Source organism: Sus scrofa, chromosome 17 (genome assembly GCF_000003025.6).
Source record: "Sus scrofa isolate TJ Tabasco breed Duroc chromosome 17, Sscrofa11.1, whole genome shotgun sequence".
Lineage (NCBI taxonomy): Eukaryota > Metazoa > Chordata > Mammalia > Artiodactyla > Suidae > Sus > Sus scrofa.
The window spans coordinates 45,433,636-45,453,055 of NC_010459.5; the positions used below are offsets into that span (position 1 = coordinate 45,433,636).

General features: G+C 45.2%; 1 protein-coding gene across 13 annotated transcripts in view; it reads right to left on the reverse strand.

Annotated features, from left to right (window-relative positions):
• Positions 1 to 19,420, reverse strand: part of PTPRT (protein tyrosine phosphatase, receptor type T) — a 1,163,284-nt gene that overhangs the window by 716,097 nt on the left and 427,767 nt on the right. For all 13 annotated transcript variants that reach the window (XM_021078123.1, XM_021078122.1, XM_021078115.1 and 10 more), the window contains exons 4-5: positions 11,945 to 12,026; positions 1,671 to 1,786 (exon numbers count right to left, since the gene is read on the reverse strand). In XM_021078123.1, the coding sequence (XP_020933782.1) occupies positions 1,671 to 1,786; positions 11,945 to 12,026 (198 nt within the window). The remainder of the gene's footprint in view (positions 1 to 1,670; positions 1,787 to 11,944; positions 12,027 to 19,420) is intronic.

Sequence of the window (19,420 nt, forward strand, 5' to 3'; positions counted from 1 at the left end):
TCTCTCGGGATTTTCCAACTGCAGGAAATGGACTCAAATGCAAGAAGAGAAGAGATACTGTGAATTCCCATCAAAGTGTGCTGCACATGGGACCAACATCCAGACTGTGTCAGAAGAGAGGATAGAGAGCCTTGAGTATATGAAGTTGGAGGTAATGGGAGTCAACTTCTTTCTTTTTTTAATATATATTTCCTTTTTTATTACGCAATGAATTTTATTACATGTATACAATCATCCAACCCAATTTTATAGGATTTCCATCCCAAACCTCCAGCCCATCCCCCACCCCCAACCTGTCTCCTTTGGAAACCATAAGTTTTTCAAAGTCTGAGTCAGTTTCAAAGTCTGTTCTGCAAAGAAGTTCATTGTGTCCTTTTTTTAGATTCCACATGTCAGTGATAGCATATGATGTTGCTGTCTCACTGTCTAACTTCACTTGGCATGATAATTTCTAGGTCTACCCATGTTGCTGCAAATGCTGTTATTTCTTTCCTTTTAATGGCTGAGTAATACAGCAGTATTCCTGATGCCTTGACACAGAAGTGGTACCTTACTAGAGCTGTGCTCTCCAATAAGACTGCCTGTAATACCAGAAATGTTCTCAATCTGCATTTGTCCAACATGGTAGCCAAGAGATGGATGTGGCAATTGTATACTTGAAATGGAACTTGTGCGACTGAGCATCTGAGTTTTGAACTTCATTTATTTTATTTATTTATTTTTTCAAAGTGCCATACCTGTGGCTTATGGAAGTTCCCAGCCTATGCCACAGCCACAGCCACATCAGATCTGAGCCGTATCTGTGACCTATACCACAGCTCATGGCAACACCTGATTCTAAACCCACTGAGCAAGGCCAGGGATTGAATTCGCATCCTTGCAGACACTATGTCGGGGTTCTTAGCCCACTGAGCCACAACGGGAACTCCCTTCATTTATTTTAATTAGTTTAAATTTAAATAGCCATAGTAAGTTTAACAAGGTTGCAGGGTGTAAGACCAATATAGGAAAGTCAACTGTATCTCTATATACTAGTAATGAAAAATCAGAATTTATGATTTTTAAACTGTCTTTTATAATAGCATCAAAAATAGAAGATACTGAGGGATACATCTGACAAAAGATGTACAAGACCTAGACACTGAAAATTACAAAAAGCTTGCTGAGTGAAATTACTGAAGATCTTAAACAAGTGAAGAAATATACCACGCTCATGGCGAGAAGATGCATTATTATCATTAAGATGTCAGTTTTCCCCGAAGTAATCTATAGATTCAATCCGTCCCAATGGGACTTTCTGTAGAAACTGACAAAAACTGCATTCCTGGAAATGCAAATGAATCCAGAATCTAAAATATTCAGTTTGCTTTAGTTCAGGATTCTGGGCTTAAAGGACCAAGAGGGCAGTTTGAAAATGCCATAGTTGCACATTTTAGTTCTGGTACTTTTATGTTATGGCCTCAGTGCTCCATCTGTAAAATGGGCATACTGATATATAAAAGAATTAGAGTTCAGATTTAACAAGAACAGGGATGCAGAGTATCATCCAAGGAGCCAAGGTATATAAAAAATGTACCTTTCCTTTCCCCACCAAGCTCTTCAGGGCACACACTTGCCTCCCTTTACCAGGTAAGAGGCAGGTGTGAGCAGGAGGCCCCTCCCATCCTTACCTGGAGCCAAAGTTTGTCGTGCTGAGACCACTTTCCGCCAGCAATGCACTGAAACGTGGCATTCTGCCCCACATTCACCTCGACATTTTGGAGCCGCAGAAAGTGAGGTGCTTTTCCTAAGAGAGAAACCAAAGAGCATATGAGGACAGAATTCAACAGCCTGCACCACTTCCCTATCAGTGGATGGCAGCTAAGGATGGGCTCTGGGTAGGGGGATATGTGTGCCTGGGAGGTGGCCTGGCTCCGAGAAGAGCTACTGCTGATTGATCATGTACAATGAGCCAGTTACTATTCTAAGAAATGTACATGCATCATCTCACTTAAAGCCGTCACAAAAGTGGGCAGTAATGCCATTTCACCAATCAGAAAATGCCCTTTCCCACTCCTGGGCATCTCTCCAGAGAAAACCATGACTCAAAAAGATCCACGTGCCCCAATGTTCACTGCAACACTAATATACCATAGCCAAGACATGAAAGCAACCTAAATGTCCATCAACAGAGGACTGGATAAAGAAGATGTGGTATATATATACAGTGGAATATTACTCAGCCATTAAAAGGAATGAAATAATGGCATTTTCAGCAACATGAATGGACCTAGAAATTACCATGCTAAGTGAAGTTAGTCAGACAATGAGAGATAAACCTCATATTCTATCACTTATAGGTGGAATCTAAAAAAAGGATACAAATGAACTTATCTGCAGAACAGAAGCAGACTCACAGACTTTGAAAAACTTTATGGTTACCAAAGGGGACAGGTTGAGGGGGAGGGATGGACTGGGGGTCTGGGATGGAAAGTTTCTAAAATTAGGTTGTGATGATGGTCATACAACTATAAATATAATAAAATTCACTCAATTCAAAATAAATATATAAATAAAAAGAAAATGCCCTGAAGGGCTCCACAGTTTGGCACCGACAGCCAGAAACTGGGGGAGGCAAGACATGACTCCATATTTCTGAGAGCCTCAAAAATCCATATTATTAGCTGTGGGGCAAGACTGCCATGTTTGGAGGAAGAAGTTGGAGGGGTAAGGGGTTCAGCATAAAAGATACCACCCTGTAGCCTGGGTGAGCAGAAAGAAGAGAACTGAAGCGAAGCACCTTTGATGATGATGCCATCACCTCAGTGATGATGCCAAGGAGGATGAGGAGGAGGGCAGAGAGGGGAGGATGGTGAAAAGGGGGAGGAGAACTGTGGTAGCTTTCCCTGAGTGCTTACTATGTGATTGGTGGCACGTGCAGTGTCTACACTCCAGACCTTATTTAACCCAGTGCAGTTGGTGGTGGTATTATCTCTATTTTACAGTGAGTGAAGTGAGGCACAGCGAATTCAAGACACGATCAGCCTCTGCAGTCTTCACTCTAAGCTATGGCACCTAAGGATGGGATGGAGGTGGGATGTTTGCTGTGGGACCTTGGCAAATGGGAGATGGGCTTTCATACAAAACTCACGATGTTCGGTGGGCAACTGATTCTAGAATTAGATATATGTTTTATGTGGGGTAACGTGGGTCCCTCTCTTTCCCTGTTTGTGGAGAGAGGTCCTCACCAATGTCAGCTCTCCAAAGACGACTGTGTTGATAACTATGTCTAGAAGAATGAGGTTCTTCATCCAGGCACAGAAGTGCCAAGGCTCTGTATCACATCAGCCAAGTCATGATGAACTGGGCATCACATACCCTTGGAAGGTGATCGCATGGAGAGTTGTTAAGAGGATAAGGAGGCCCAATGAGTGCCTTTGGCCATCTTTGCAGAGGAAGTCAAATATCCAAATGGACAAGCAATAAGAACAACGTCATTTACTGAAAGCCCCTACGATGCCAGGCACTGTGATAAAAGCTTTACATGTTTTTATTGAAGTTAACTTCCTAACATTCCTATAAAGCAGACACTATTACTATTCCTTCTTAGAGAACTAGAAACCAAGTTGAATTTGTCCCACACCACACAGCCCTACTAACAGGGACAGAATTCAGTCCAGGTCCATTTTAGCCCCCAACTCAGGGTTGAACCAGCACATTCTCGGGTCTCGTGGGCAAAGGGAAGTCACTGGTGTCACCTGGAGCCCAGACTCCAAAGAACAGAGTCACAGGTGAGGCTATGCTAACTCTCCACACTCTCTCACTGCTCTGGAATATTTTACTACAAGGGATCCTTTCTCCTGCCGTGTGTCCCCATGTCCTTCATGCTTTGAACTCTCTGCTCTACCAAATGGTATCACCACTGGCAACGCTCAGCAAAAGCCAAGGACCTTGGCGTGATCAGGCAGACATGCTCTGCCAAAACATATACCTTCTGCTCAGGCTTTTAAACAGGTGAAAATGGCTCCAAGTCCCCCTCGGGCCACCTCCAAGCCCCCACAAGGTGATGGCCTCAAGAGCCCAAGACCAGGGAAGACTTCTCCTTGTGGGCTTCTCAGACTTGAAGATCTGGGTATCTAGTCAACCTGATAAATGTCATGCTGCTTTGATTGTCTGAAACTGTTTCCTTTTTGCTCTTCTGTATAATTTTGTAAAGTTATTATTGGAACTATCAGTTCAAGTCAATTCTTCAGTGGGAACAGAATGACCTGGTAAACCTATTCATGGCTCCAGTTTAAAGGGGGGAAGGCACATCTATTCCATGGCCTGGAATAGATGTGCGTGTGCAGAGTCTTAGTTTCGACATTGGGAGGCTTTGTGTTGGGTTTTACCAAGGTATGTCTCCCCTTAGCCTTGGGGACCCCAGGCAATTGTTTACCTCTGGGATTGTGTAATTAGAAAGGGATCTTCTGGGAGTTCCCGTCGTGGCGCAGTGGTTAACGAATCCGACTAGGAACCCTGAGGTCGCGGGTTCGGTCCCTGCCCTTGCTCAGTGGGTTAACGATCCGGCGTTGCCGTGAGCTGTGGTGTAGGTTGCAGATGCGGCTCGGATCCCGCATTGCTGTGGCTCTGGTGTAGGCCGGTGGCTACAGCTCCGATTCAACCCCTAGCCTGGGAACCTCCATATGCCGCGGGAGCGGCCCAAGAAATAGCAACAATAACAACAAAAAAGACAAAAGACCAAAAAAAAAAAAAAGAAAGGGATCTTCTTGGGAGTTTCCACTGTGGCTCAGTGGGTTAGGAATCCGACTAGGATCCATAAGGACTCAGGTTTGATCCCTGGCCTCACTCAGTAGGTTAAAGATCCAGCATTGCTGTGAGGTACAGGTCGCAGATGCAGCTCGGATCCCGAGTTGCTGTGGCTGTGGGGTAAGCCGGCAGCTGTAGCTCCGATTGGACCCCTAACCTGGAACTTCCATATGTTGCAGGTACGGCCCCCCAAAAAAAATAAATAAATAAAATTTTAAAATTAAAAAAAAAAGAAATGGCTTGTCTTTGGATCAGCATCCCCTGCTTGCTCTGTCTCCTCCCCCCTCTTCCCAGCAGCACACCCCTTGCCCTGTTTATTTCATCTTCAATCCCTCCTCTTCTCTCCCTTCTAGGTTCGGTGGTAGAGAATTTAGAGTCTGAATGGCCCCTGGAGTTAATAATTCTGGTGAAACCCTGAGGATTTACATGGAGCAGAGATGTTGAATGCATGTGCCTGCAGGAGCCAGTTAAAGGAATAAACCAGTTCTGTTGTAGAACAAAAACTAAACCACCACCGCCTTGCCCCCATTACTCCTTTCCCATTTTTCATAGAGACTTGGGTAAAATAAAGATCTCTCTAGATTGGAGGTCCCACTGTGGCTCAGTGGTAACGAACCCAACTAGTATCCATGAAGATGCAGGTTCAATCCCTGGCCTCCCTCAGTGGGTTAAGGATCTGGCATTGCCATGAGCTGCAGTGTAGGTCACAGACACAGCTCAGAACTGGCGTGGCTGTATGTAGCTGAGGGGTAGGCCAGAGGCTACAGCTCTGATTCAACCCCTACGCTGGGAACTTCCATATGCCGCGGGTGTGGCCCTAAAAAGCCAAAACAATTTTTTTTTCTCTGTATCAAAAAAGCAACCCTACAAGCACAATAATAACTGGTATCTGACACAAGTCTCAGCATGGAGGGGGCAATGAGTCGTGGGCACTTAAGGGAACTGAATAAAGACCTCCTGCCCTATTAGAAGGGGTGGCTGTTTCAAAATTCAGCAGATGGAGGCCATGCGACAATGCTGTGCTCCAGGTGGCTGATGATCTGATTTCTCAAGACAAGGAAGAAATCCAGGTTTTTGGTGAAAGCCCTCATTCTAAAATCTTGACTATTTATTAAAACACCCTGCAGACTTCAGAAAACACCTCTGCAGCCATGCTCCTCTGGTCTGTGGTCTCTGCTACCCAGCTCTCGTAGAACAGTTTCCACTGGCCAGTCCTGTCAGGTCTGAGCCCATAAACCCAGGGGTGCCCCCATCTCTGCAGGTATCGTCTGTGGCGTCATGTGAATGCTGGCCCTGGATCGTGGGCGTGGACCCACGAACCTATCCAGCCCACCTTCCTCCTGCCTGGTACTCTCCCCCACACACCCTTACTCTTTGAGCCCTGGCTTCATCTCCAGCTCATGACAGATCTCTCTCTTTGGGGGGCCCTCCATATGTTGGGGACCACTTCTCTGAGCCCCTGGCCTCCCTAATCCTCCTCCCATCCCCCCAACTCAAGTCCACTCCTAAGCTCTATGCTCTCTCAACTGTGATTCCCCCCAGCATCTATAGCTCTGGGGAAAAAATTATTCCACGTGCCTCAACTCACCAACCTTTGGCTAAACATTCGACCTCGGGGGTCCAGATCTGCCACCAACTCATGTTTCTTTTTGTTTTGGTTTGGTTTTAACTTATTTTTTATTGTTATTTCCCCCAACACACTTCTTTTTTTTTCCCACTGTACGGCACGGGGACCCAGTTACCCGTACATGTACACATAATTTTTTTTGAAGCATCCCACACTCACTTCCCACGGAGACCCAGCGCCCCAAAGCAGGATGCCACAGAAAGGGGTTAACAGAAAACTGGCCGTTGCATCTGGGGCAAAATGCCTTGATGTTGGTGACATTTAAACTCCTGCAGATGTCAGTGCAGCATCTGAAGACATATTATTGTGCCCTTTATCTTGCTCTTTAAACCCAACAGCGCTCAGTAGGAAGCCACACAATTGGGGAGAAAGTGCACTACATACATTAAAAACGTGTAGCAGACACTCCGCAGGCTCAGTGACATGGCCCTGCAAGGTGGCGATGGGAAAAAAATTTTTTTTTTCAAATTCTAAAAGTCAGCCTAGGAGCTAGAAACTTTGAAACCAAGTGGAAAATTGTGCTGACATTTATCATACACAGTTCTAACTGCGGTGGCCCTGCTAATGGCTGACACAGAGAAAGGCAGCAGAGGGTAACTACGGCTAAAATACTTACAGAATAACACAAAAATGTTAAATGGGCTATAAAATATAGACGAGAGGGTTCAGTTTGGAAGGGGAAATCACTTCTCTTGAGTATCACGCCTACCCGACGATCACTGTTTTGGAAGCTTCCAGGCGGGTGTGTAAAGTCCTAACTTCAGCTCAAATCGATCAGTCGAGAATATAATGGCAAATCAGGCACTAAGCACCCTCCTAGAAATTTGCAATATTCAGTGGCATCGCTTATTGATAAACGCCGACCACAGGTTAAATTTTTTTAATGTTTTAGAGAATGGAATGGAGAATTACAAAGCCCAATGACCTAAAGAGAATGCTTTTTTAAAAAAATTTTAAAAATAGAGTTAAATGTTTAACAATCTATGAGTGAAGTCATAAAAGCATTAAGGCTGGGGTTGGAGAAAAGCACTGTCGGTCCAAAGGACAGTTCAGAAGCCACCAGCAGGTTGCATGACTCTCGATCCCATAAGCAGCCTTGTACCTTGAAGGCAGCACTTTTTCCCCAAAATCACACCACCTCCGCCTGCACTGACCAGTTGGTTAAGCCAGAAATCTAGGGGTGCACCCTCCCCTGGCTCCTACGCTACCCCATCACCTAGGACCAGGTGACTCTACCTCCTAAAATGATTTCTACTCTGCCCACCACCTCCCTCCATCCTTGTGCTCTAGGTTTCTCTGTAGCATGGCTTAGTGCCCGTGATGGGCGAACCGTGTCCTTGCGATGCCCTATTGCTCAATACCTCAGACTGTGACCCTATTTGAAGCCAGGAACTCTACAGAGGTGATTAAATTGAAATGAGGCTATGAGGTGGGCTCTAGCCCAGGCTGGCCGGTGTCCTTATAAGAAAAAAACATGTGGACACACAGAGGGACACCAGGGGCACAGAGGACAGAACACGTGAGGACAAAGTGAGAAGTCGGCCATCTGCAAGCACAGGAGAGGGGCCACGGAAGAAACCAAATCGGGCATCTCCAGCTTGGACTTGGGGCCTCCAGAACCACAAGAAAATAAAATTCTGCTTAAGCCACCCAGTCTGTCTATTTTGTTATGGTGGCCATAGCTGACTGATACGTCCTCTGTTATTGATCAGATAATTGATCTGATTATTTGTTTTATTTTCAGTCTCTTTCACATCAAGGGAAGCCCATGAGGGCAAAGAAAGCATCTGCTCTTCATCACCCCCATAAATCTGTTCTTAATCAGCTCCTGGCATGCGGTACATGCTCAGTAAACGTGCTGAATGGTGAATGGATGTCTCAGTGCCATTACCACTGAGTCCTGGTCCAGGACACCACCATCTCCTGCAAGACTCCAGAACTTCCTTCTTAATAGGTCACCTGACTTCTCTCTTCTCCCTTCAATTTGTACCCCCACCACAGAACAGTCAAAGTGATCTTTTTTTTTTTTCCTTTTTTTTTTTTTTTAAACAGCTGCACCGGTGGCAGCTGCACCTCAGTCTAGGGGGCAAATCAGAGCTGCAGCTGCAGGCCTACACCACAGCCACAGCAACACCAGATCCCACTAAGCAAGGCCAGGGATCAAACCTGCATTTTCACAGACACTATGTGGGGTTCTTAACCTGCTGAGCCACAGCAGGAACTCCCAAAGTGATCTTTTAACAATTAAATAAGATCATAGGAATTCTCTGGATAAACCCTTCCACCAGTGCCTCCCTGCACGTTGGTTAAAATCTAATGACTCTTAATGTTGCTCAGGACCCTGCTTCTCTCTTGCCCAGAAACAATTTTCTCGTATACTCAATGCCCAGGATACTCCAGGAGCATCAAGCTGATACCCACCGCGAGGCCTCTGCACTTGCTGTTCCTTCTGCCTAGAAAGTCCCCTCCCCAAACCATCATACAGTGACCTTTTTCTATGGCTTGGGTCTCAGCTCAGACCATGTCTGCAGAGACACCTCCCCAACCACTCTGTCTATGAGCCCTCCCATACCCCATCCATCCGTCACATTTATTATATTCATAGCACTTGTCACCATCTGAAATTATATTAGTGACTTATTTAATATCAGTTCCTTATTTAGTGTCATTCCTTCCTCAGTCCTTCTGCCAAGTACATGGGAACAAAGATCTAACCTATCTTGCCCACTGAAGTGTCCCCTATGTTCAGCAGAAGTTCCTGACACACAGCTGAGGTACAATAATTGACTCAGAGAAAGAAAGCATGAATAAAAACCCAGACTGGATGTAAGCAGAGCGTGGGACCTTGAGAGGGGGCCTTTGCTAGGCCCTGCTCAACTCCATACAACTTAGGAGCTATGAATTGACCTCTGAGGACTACATGTACCACCAGCATTTGTATGTGGATTTAAATGAAATTTTTTCAACATTTTCCAGCCGCTATCACAGGGTTCTCACATTTTGATTTCTTCATTTTCGTCTTTATTTTTGTTTTTGGCTTTTTAGGGCCATACCCATGGCATATGGCAGTTTCCAGGCTAAGGATCAAATTGGAGCTGCAGCTGCTGGCCTGGGCCACAGTCACAGCAAGGCCAGATCTGTGCATCTGGGACCTACACCACAGCTCACAGCAACACTAGATCCTTAACCCACTGAGAGAGGCCAGGGATCGAACCTGAGTCCTCATGCATACTAGTTGGGGTTCGTTACCACTGAGCCATGACAGGAACTCCACATTTTGATTTCTAAGGAGTTTAAGCTTAAGTCTCCTAAGCATTTAGGCTGAACTCAGCTGAAGCACATGACACAAGAACACGGCCATGGTCACGTCATCCTGGGTGATGTCCCATGGCCCACGTGCTGAGTAACCAGCTCTCAGCAATTCCTAATCACGTAATCCACCCTCTTCAGCAGGAGGAGCAAGAAGCTATCAGAGAAATCTGAGAGTCAGAAGCAGCCCCAGTGGGAGGAGGATTCCAAGAGCCACCAGGACACTTGGGTGGTGGAAAGTCCTTCAAAGCCCTCCAGGGAACCCTCACCCACGGCAACTTCTCTAAGAGAAGGAAGCACGGGGCTGCAATGGCCAACCATGGATGGTGGAGGCAGCATGGAGGCTGAGATGAGAGACAAGCATCAGGCTGGGTTTCATCATGGAGGTAAAAATTCCCACTGGAGGACAGAGTTCTGGGATCTAGGCCAGAGTCTTCTGGGAGGAGCCAAACATCACCTTGTAGAAAGATCCATTGCAAACATCCAGGATAGGGTCAGCAGGCATGCAGCTGGACGTGGCCAAGGTGAGTGTCCCCTCCAAGGGTGGGATGTGTAAAGGACTTGGGGAAGGCTGAAGGCTGGTTTCAGAGAGACTGACTCAAACCTGGCGGTTGTGCAGGGTTGAGTGTGTGAGGTCAATGGACCGCAGGTTCAGTAGACATCCCCCAGCATGGTCTGACGTCAGTCATTCTTAACTGGGCAGCAGATGCTGAGTCCCAGGAGTCAAGGGAGAGAAAGACTTAATCCTGGGAAGAGGGACTCACATGCATATCCACTACATAAACCCTACAGTACTGTAGGATTTCTGGGACCCTCTTCACATGAAGTTGGGCTTTGCAGAGGCATTTGCTGGGCATAATTGAACAGAGAGACTGATCTGAGAAAATTCCAGGCTCAGGAATTCTACCCACAGGGTAGAAACCTGAAGCTAGAGCCATGGAGAATCTAATAGGCTCTCAGCCTTCCTGAGAAGCTGGCTGATTTCTGACAAAAGGGTTTCTCCTGCACTGATACCAAACACAGTCATCTAAAATACTGTCTTGCCAAAACCCCTTGGAACTTGTCTCAGATCCCTCCAGAGAAGGTGCTCTAGGACAATGACATTACAACAATGTCATTATAGAGCCAGGAGGAAGGGATGCTTCAGGCTCTGACAAATTCATTGTAGCTGAAGTTGAAAGGATCATTCCAATGAAAGCAGCATGGATGGGGCAGACATGAGTAGGTATGGGAGGTATGAAGGGCAACTAGGGACAGGGACATATGACATCTCTTATGGGAACCAAACTCTACCAGAGCCCATAGCATGACTCATGGCCATCAGGAAGAAGCAGAAAGCCCAAGTAGGAGTTACCTAGGAATCCGTCAGCTGCCACGAAAACTAATGTGAATCTCCAATCGGCAGACACTAACAAACTAATGGGGCTGGCAACCCAACCAGCCCTCCCAGGTGCTGCCATCATTCTATGCACCCCTCTTTGCTCAAAATCCCCCCACCAAATGTCACTAGATACAATGCAACACCAACTACCTGCACCCTGGACTTGTCCCCTCTGAGAGTTCATGAACCTGGGAGCCACAGCTCCTGGCTCAAACACATTCAAATATCTTAGACTAATACGGCAGAGAGAGAGAACTTCCGGGGGAAACCAGATGGGCACAGAGGAGTGGAATGCCTTGGAGAACTCTTGACACTGGACCCTAATACTAACCACCATGAGACAGCTCTCCCTACACCTACGCGGAGTTGATGAGGGTGTTTAAAATTACTTGGAAAGAATTAATAGCTTTGGGGTACTTTTCCCTATGAGTGAACAGTGTGCTAATTTGCTCGGTGTTTTGGTGTCGTTCTTTTTTTAAGACAATTGCACAAGATTCTATCCAAAGCCCTCTAATTCTTCCACTTCAGTGGTCTGAATCCCTCTAATAAACAATCAGGACTTTAGACTCCCTTAATAATGAAGAGAGATTCAGACGAAGATGTTTTGCCACTCTCTGCAAATTCCTCTAGGTGCTGCCTGTTGAACAGGCCAGCGAAATTATGGATTTATTCAGGACTGATTGCATTGAGTATGTAAGCACTTTTTGAGGGATTAAAAAAGAGAGAGTGAGAGATGTCTGTGAGCTGAATGAATGGGGGGCGGGGGTGGAGAATGGCAGCCTCCAAGCTACCCAGTCTGGATGGAGCACAGTGAAGTCAGGAGGACGGAAGAGACTTACGGCACGGATGAGCAAGGACCCGGACCTCGTCCACAGCGATGTAGCCAGGATGACCCTTCAAAGAGACAGATTCAAATATCACCTGCAACAAACAAGGCAGGAGTCAGCTTCAAAGGAGTGGTTTCAGGCATTTATCACAGCTGCCCCGCCCCCAAACCTTTTATGTCTCGGCTTCCCATCAGAACTACCCAGAGAGGTCTTACTAGGATGCCACTCTGGCAATTGACATGGATTTCCTTTCTTTTTTTTTTTTCTTTTTTTCTTTTTCTTTTATGATTGCACCTGTGGCATATGGAAGTTCCCAGGCTAGGAGTCAAATCAGAGTTTCAGCTGCCATCCTACACCACAGCCACAGCAACGCCAGATCCAAACTGCATCTGTGACCTAGACCACAGCTCGCAGCAACACTGGATCCTTAACCCACCGAGTGAAGCCAGGGATTAAACCCACATCCTCACAGAGAAAACACTGAGTCCTCAATCCGCTGAGCCACAACAGGAACGCCTGCTTTAATTTTTTTTTGTCACAGGCACCAATTGCAGGCAGAGCTGGAACTCCAGACCGTGATCTCAGTGCAGCTTCATTTCTTGCTTTCCTCTCCCCCAAATCAGAAGTAGGTCTAACACCAGGCCCCATGAGGTCTGACACCCACTGTCAAGCCACCATCGCTGTGGGACCACGTGGACACTTTGTCAGGTTCTTAACCTACTGAATCACAGTGGGAACTCTGGGATTTTCAAAACAAGGTAAAAAGGCCACGCTCTGGTGACTGGCAAAAGAAGAATCGCCACATGCAACATTTCTAATGGCTTTCAGAAGTAACGCTTGCATGCAGGGAAAACAACCCAAATATGGTGTGGAAGCCCCCATCTGCATTTTTTCACTGTTGTTTCAAGGGAAGCACTGAGAAAAATTCCTTCCTAATATCTCAGCTTTCTTACAAAGGGTGAGGGAGAAGCTACCATAAGCCAAGGAGGGTTTACCTTGATTTGCCTCCCCATGCAACACAGTCCAGCTCAATTACCTAACAACATCTCGAGCAAGGATGCCCCAGGTACAACTGTCAGTTTCTGGGAATCCAAGGGTGACAACGCTCTTTGAATTCTCCATTCTGACTCCCTCTCAAACTGCTTATTTCCATAAAGATTTTAAACTTCAGTTAACAGCTTCAGGTGTCCCCTTCACTTCGGAGATGTGAGTATCTGTGTGGACATGAGCCAGGCCCCGGACCTCCCTAATGCCAATGGCCTCATCTTCCAACCAGCTTCAGCCACATGCTCATACCTGTACTGCCCCACTCCACAAATGGAATTTTCAGCCTCCTGTCTTTGGCAAGGACTGCTACCCCACCCCTCCTCTGAAACTTGCCTCTCTGGAGCATATGGTCTCTGGGATCTGGACTTTTCTTTTTTTTTTTTTTTTTTTTTTGGTCTTTTTGCTATTTCTCTGGGCCGCTCCCGCGGCATATGGAGGTTCCCAGGCTAGGGGTCCAATCGGAGCTGTAGCCACTGGCCTACGCCAGAGCCACAGCAACGCGGTATCTGAGCCGCGTCTGCAACCTACACCACAGCTCACAGCAACGCCGGATCGTTAACCCACTGAGCAAGGGCAGGGACCGAACCCGCAACCTTATGGTTCCTAGTCGGATTCGTTAACCACTGCGCCACAATGGGAACTCCGGATCTGGACTTTTCAAAAGACTATACATGCTGTTGGAACCTTCCTGTATTCTCAACAAACCCAGGTTCCACCCTATGTTGGCTAATCATCCATCCCATTCTCACCTGAAGCCCAATCCCTCATCTCAGTGTTGCCAAGCCTATCTCAAAAGTGCCTCCCCGCTCCCACACCCCACACAAATGTCCCCCTTTCAATATCACCTCCCCAATTCCTGCAGAGACCCATATCACATGTTTAAGAGGCAAGAGGAACAGGAAGGGGTTGACTTCTCACTTCTCTTTTTTTCTTCCTCCTTCTTTTGTCTTTTTTTAGGGCTGCAGTCAAGGCATATGGAAGTTCCTGGGCTAGGGGTCGAATCGGAGCTGTAGTCACTGGCCTACACCACAGCCATAGCAATGCCAGATCCTTAATCCACTGAGCGAGGCCAGGGATCAAACCTGCGTCCTCATGAATACTAGTCCGATTCATTTCTGCTGAGCCATGACAGGAACTCTGCTATACTTTTAAAATTTCATTTTTCCTTTTTTCCTTCTTTCTTCCTTTTTTTGGCCACATCCACAGCATGTGGAAGTTCCTGGGCCAGGGATGGAACTGATGCTACAGCAGGGACCCAAGCCGCTGCAGTGACAACACTGGATCCTTAACCTGCTGCACCACCAGGGAACTTTTTTCAATCTTTATTTTATTTAAGAAGGAAAATAGTATAGTTCTCAGGTTCTGGGTCAGAATGCCTGGGTTCGAGTCCTGGTTTATCACCTGGTGTATCACCTGTACACACCTGGAACAAGTTACCTGATTGCTCTGTGCCTCTGTTTCCTCATCTGTAATTACAGCATCTACCTTATTAGGTAATTATGCAGATTAAAGGAGTTAATATACTACTTAGAACAATGGGTGGCACATAATAGGTTCTCAGTAACTGTTTGCTACAATTATTATCAATACTCAACCATTTTCCTGCATTTGTCCACATTCATAGCTTTTTCCTTCTAGGTCTCTCTAATGTTGAGGCTCCAGTGATACCTCACTCTCATGGCTTTTCTCATCAATCTGGCTCTATTCTCCAATAAGTTTCCTTGTAAGCACTTCTCTGCCTGTATCCACCCTTCAAATGTGGGCTTCCTCTATTCTTTTTTTTTTTTTAACTGCAAACACTCCTACTTCAGTGGCTCTCAATTCACTGATCATTCCCAAGCCCAGACCTCCACTCTAGACCCTTGACCTGAACACTCCTCCAGCTCGCAGATCTGTATCTCGACCAGGATAAGGCAGAGACCCTACAACACATCAGAGAGGAGCAGCTGCCTTCTCAAACTGCACAATGGGCCACCCTTCCTGAGATACAGACCTCAGGGGGTGGGGGCATTGTGTGACCCACTCAGTCATTGAAAACTGGGATGTAGGCCTCTGCCTGGGCTTCTCCCTCTATCTCACTCCTCAAATTCATTTTCTTTTTGACTCTGTCTTCTTCGTAGTTCTCCTATCTGCCCACATCTTTCCTTCTCTGCTATTAAGTTGAACCATATGAAGGTGAAAACTGGTTGGGATGACACTGCCACTGCTCTGATGCAAAGCTTCATTGCTTTCCACCTCCATCATCTCAGTAGCCAATCCCTGGACCCTCTGCCTCCTGCCTTTTACTCCTCAGCTCAAGCCTGAAGTGTTAGGTGGGTGATGAGACTGGCAAGAAGGCCTCCATGTGGAATCTTTTTGTGGTCCATGTGGTCACTCCAGGTTAATGGATTCAGAGGTCATCGGTGTCATTGGGGACAAAGAGGTCTAAGAGCTATAACATGTGAACAGGAATGGGTGGAAAGGGTGGTGATGGGTGTGAAGAGGCAACTTCTTTGAGTGGTAAGATCTACTACTAAGATAATATGGGGGCAACCTGGGGATTCTGTAAAGTGACTTGGGGCTGACAGTCACATCCCATGTAGAGCACGACCATCACCCTGGGAGAGGAGTTTACTAAGACAGCAGAGTCCTTCAGAGAGACTTCACAAATAAATTGTGCAGAGGATGGGGGAAAGTTTGTTGAAATAAAAGTGTGATCGCTGCCTCATCCTGCAGAGAGATAGACCTTTCTAGAGAGAATTATGTATCTAATTATATTTTAGCAATTCAAAGGAAACCCAAAGCAAAGTCCATAGGGGGAAAAAAAAAGAAAATAGAGCAAACAGAGAAAATACATTTAAAAGAAATAGCATAAAAGCATTCAAACTGGTTAGTAAAAATGATAAAAAGACAAAGAAAAGGAAAGAAAAATATTTCTATTGTGACAATAAATATAAATAAATTAAAACAGAGAAAACTCTCAGACGGTCTAAATAAACAAACTCTAATCATTTGGTGTAAGATGAACACCTAATACAGAATGACTCTGTGGCCTTAGAAATAACAAGTTGAACAATGACATAATAGGAAAATACAAATAAACAGAAAACAGTTGTTGCAAAAATAATGTAAAAGCATCAAAGTAGAATTTACAGCAAAAAGAAAATAAAAAAGCATCAAGTAGACTAAAATGGTCATTTTAAAAAAATGCAGGAGTCTATAGACTCCTTTAATCAAAGGAGAAAATGATGAAAAAAAAAAAAAAAACCAGCATCTAAATACTTTAACACATCTTAGACTCTAACCAATCAAATAGGAAAAACATAAAATATAAAACATATATCTGATATGAATAATACTGTATTTATTAAACATGTTAATAAGTATAAAAAGAGAATGAGGAGTTCCCGTTGGGGCTCAGCGGTTAACGAACCCAACTAGGAACCATGAGGTTGCAGGTTCAATCCCTGATCTCGCTCAACAAGTTAAGGATCTGGCACTGCCATGAGCTGTGGTGTAGGTCACAGATGCGGCTCAGATCCCACATTGCTGTGGCTCTGGCATAGGCTGGTGACCGCAGTTCCAATTAGACCCCTAGCCTGGGAACCTCCATATGCCACGGGTGCAGCCCTAGAAAAGGCAAAAAGACAAAAAAAAAAAGAATGAAATTTCTGTTCAAATGCTCATGGATTATTTATACCAAGAGCATATAATAGGCTAAAGTATAACTTTAAAAAAACCCTTCAGGAGTTCCCATCATGGCACAGCAGAAACAAATTTGACTAGGAGCCATGAGTTTGCAGGTTCGATCCCTGGCCTTGCTCAGTGGGTTGGGGATCCTGCGTTGCTGTGGCTGTGGTGTAGGTCAGCAGCTGTAGCTCCGATTCAACCCCTAGCCTGGGGACCTCCATAGACCGCAAGTGTGGCCCCCTCAAAAAAAAACCTTCAAAGAAGAAACCATATAGGGCTGGGTCTATACACTTTCTAACCAAATTCTCTGAAGCAATAAATTAATGACAAAAGCTTAAAAAATAATTTCTTAAAGCTGAAATATTGTGCATTTCCTAAATATATAATAATTATAATGTCAAAGTATGCTTTGTGTGTTAACAAAAGCCTGAATGAAACAAAATTAAAGGACAAGTTGAGAACAATATCTGTAAAATATACTCCAGCTAAAAGATAAATATTCTGTTTTGTGTAAAGAATTTTTGAGAATCAACAAAATAAACAAACTCTCCAAAAGAAAGCCTGGCAATTAAGTTCAGCAGGTAATTCACAAAAGATGAAGTAAAACTGGAAATGATTTATGAATGTAATTTTTAAATGACACTAGGGGGATTATGGTGTTTGAATATTTTCTTCTTTGTACTTTTCTGGACTTCCAAATTTTTCTGCAATAAAAATGAGCTCCTTTATATTTGCAATAAAAAATTAAGTGCTTTAAGGTGCATTACAGTTTCATATCTCTCTACATGTTTTACTATCCCTGAGTCACACGATTAACTCCTCCTAGCACCCATTGCACCTAACTGTAATTGCCTGTTCACGAATTATATCATTCCCTAAACTGTGGCAAACACAGTGTCTTCCTTCATTCATGTATTCAATGTTTATAGAGACCCTCTTCTATACCAAGGCACATACTGGTGGTATAAAAGTGAATAAGAGGAGTTCCCGTCGTGGCGCAGTGGTTAACGAATCCGACTAGGAACCATGAGGTTGCAGGTTTGATCCCTGCCCTTGCTCAGTGGGTTAAGAATCCGGCGTTGCCGTGAGCTGTGGTGTAGGTTGCAGACGCGGCTCGGATACCGCGTTGCTGTGGCTCTGGCGTAGGCTGGTGGCTACAGCTCCGATTCGACCCCTAGCCTGGGAACCTCCATATGCCACGGGAGTGGCCCTAGAAATGGCAAAAAGGCAAAAAGACAAAAAAAAAAAGTGAATAAGAAAGTTGGAGTCCAAGCCCTGATAAACTTCACATTTGGGGAATGGAAATGGAAATTAAATGATTAGGGAAAAAGTAAATTCATTTTGTGACTGGTGTTATGAAAGAAATAAACAGAACGGTGTGATTAACTAAGTGGGAGTGGATCTACTTAGAGTGGTCAAGAGAGAAATCTAGGAGGTGATAATGAAGAGGAGGCCAGAAGGTTGAAATTGCCAAGTCCAGGAAGCGCTGGAATATGCAAAGGCCATGAGGCAGGAAAGGACACAGGGATGACCTGGGAAGAGGAGATGCGACCCTGGTGTGGCCGGGATGGAGTGAATTAGCTAGACAAGCACAGGGCAAGGCTGGGAGGTTAGGTGTGAGTCAGATGACACAGAGTCTTCCAAGACATAGTAGGGAGCTAGAATTTTCTTCTATTCCTGAACAATTTCGAACAGGAATGTGACATGACCTAATTAACATTCTAAAAACATTCTGGCAGTTCTGCGGAAATTGACTGGGAGTGGGGGGGCGTGGTACCTGAGCAAGAATGAAACAAAGAGACCTATCAGTTGGCCATAGCAGCAGTCCAATCCAAAGATGCATATGGCTTGGACAATGGTGTCGGCTATGAAGAATACAGATGTTGGTGACTTGAGAGATATTTTCAAGATAGAGATGAAAATGTCTGCAGTTAGATTAAGAGAGGAGGAGTGAAAAAAGAGAAAATGCCATGAAGATTCTTCAAGTTAGGGCTTGAGCCTCTAGGCTGATTCTGGGGTCATTTATTGACACAGAGAAGGTGGACATGTGTGTCTGGGCTCACAGGCTGGGCTGCATCATGATTTCTCTTGGCCATGTTAAGTTTAAGATGCCAATTAAACATCTTAGTGGATGCAGTGAGTAGGAAGTCCATGGGTGATCAAGGACCAGAGTTACACATATGGTAGCTTTGGCAGCTAAATGTCATTTAAAGCTATAGAACTAGAGCAGGTCACCTTGGAAGACAGCGGACCGTTCAGAGAAGAGGATAAGGTCCCACAGCCAAGTGCTGAAAGCCCAGTGGACAATTTCTTAAGATGGGAGAGACTGGAACATGATTTTAGGTAAAGAGGAATGAGTCAGGGAAAGAGCATAAAATACAGAGGAATGAGGAGTTGGTGAAACAAGATCCTAGAGGGCACACAAGACAATTGGGGTCAGGATACCAGTGCAATATCAGTATTGACCAGAGGGGGCACCTCGTCATCTAAGATGAAGTGATAATAAAAATAATAGAGAAATATAACCACAATCATAAAGGTCAACCATATCACCTTTTTATTAGTAGACGATCTCAAGCTAGCCTCTCAGAAGTCCTAAGAGGTGGGGCCAGATGAACGAACCAAGCTTAGAAAGGAAGCCAGAGGTAGGCTGCAGACTGAGGCCTCAGGCTCCTGGTTCACGGTACAGGGTTACGTCTGTTACTGGACTTTAATGAAAATCAGCCCAACTCTCATTGAACCAAAACACGTGGTTAAGCCAAGCTCTGACTT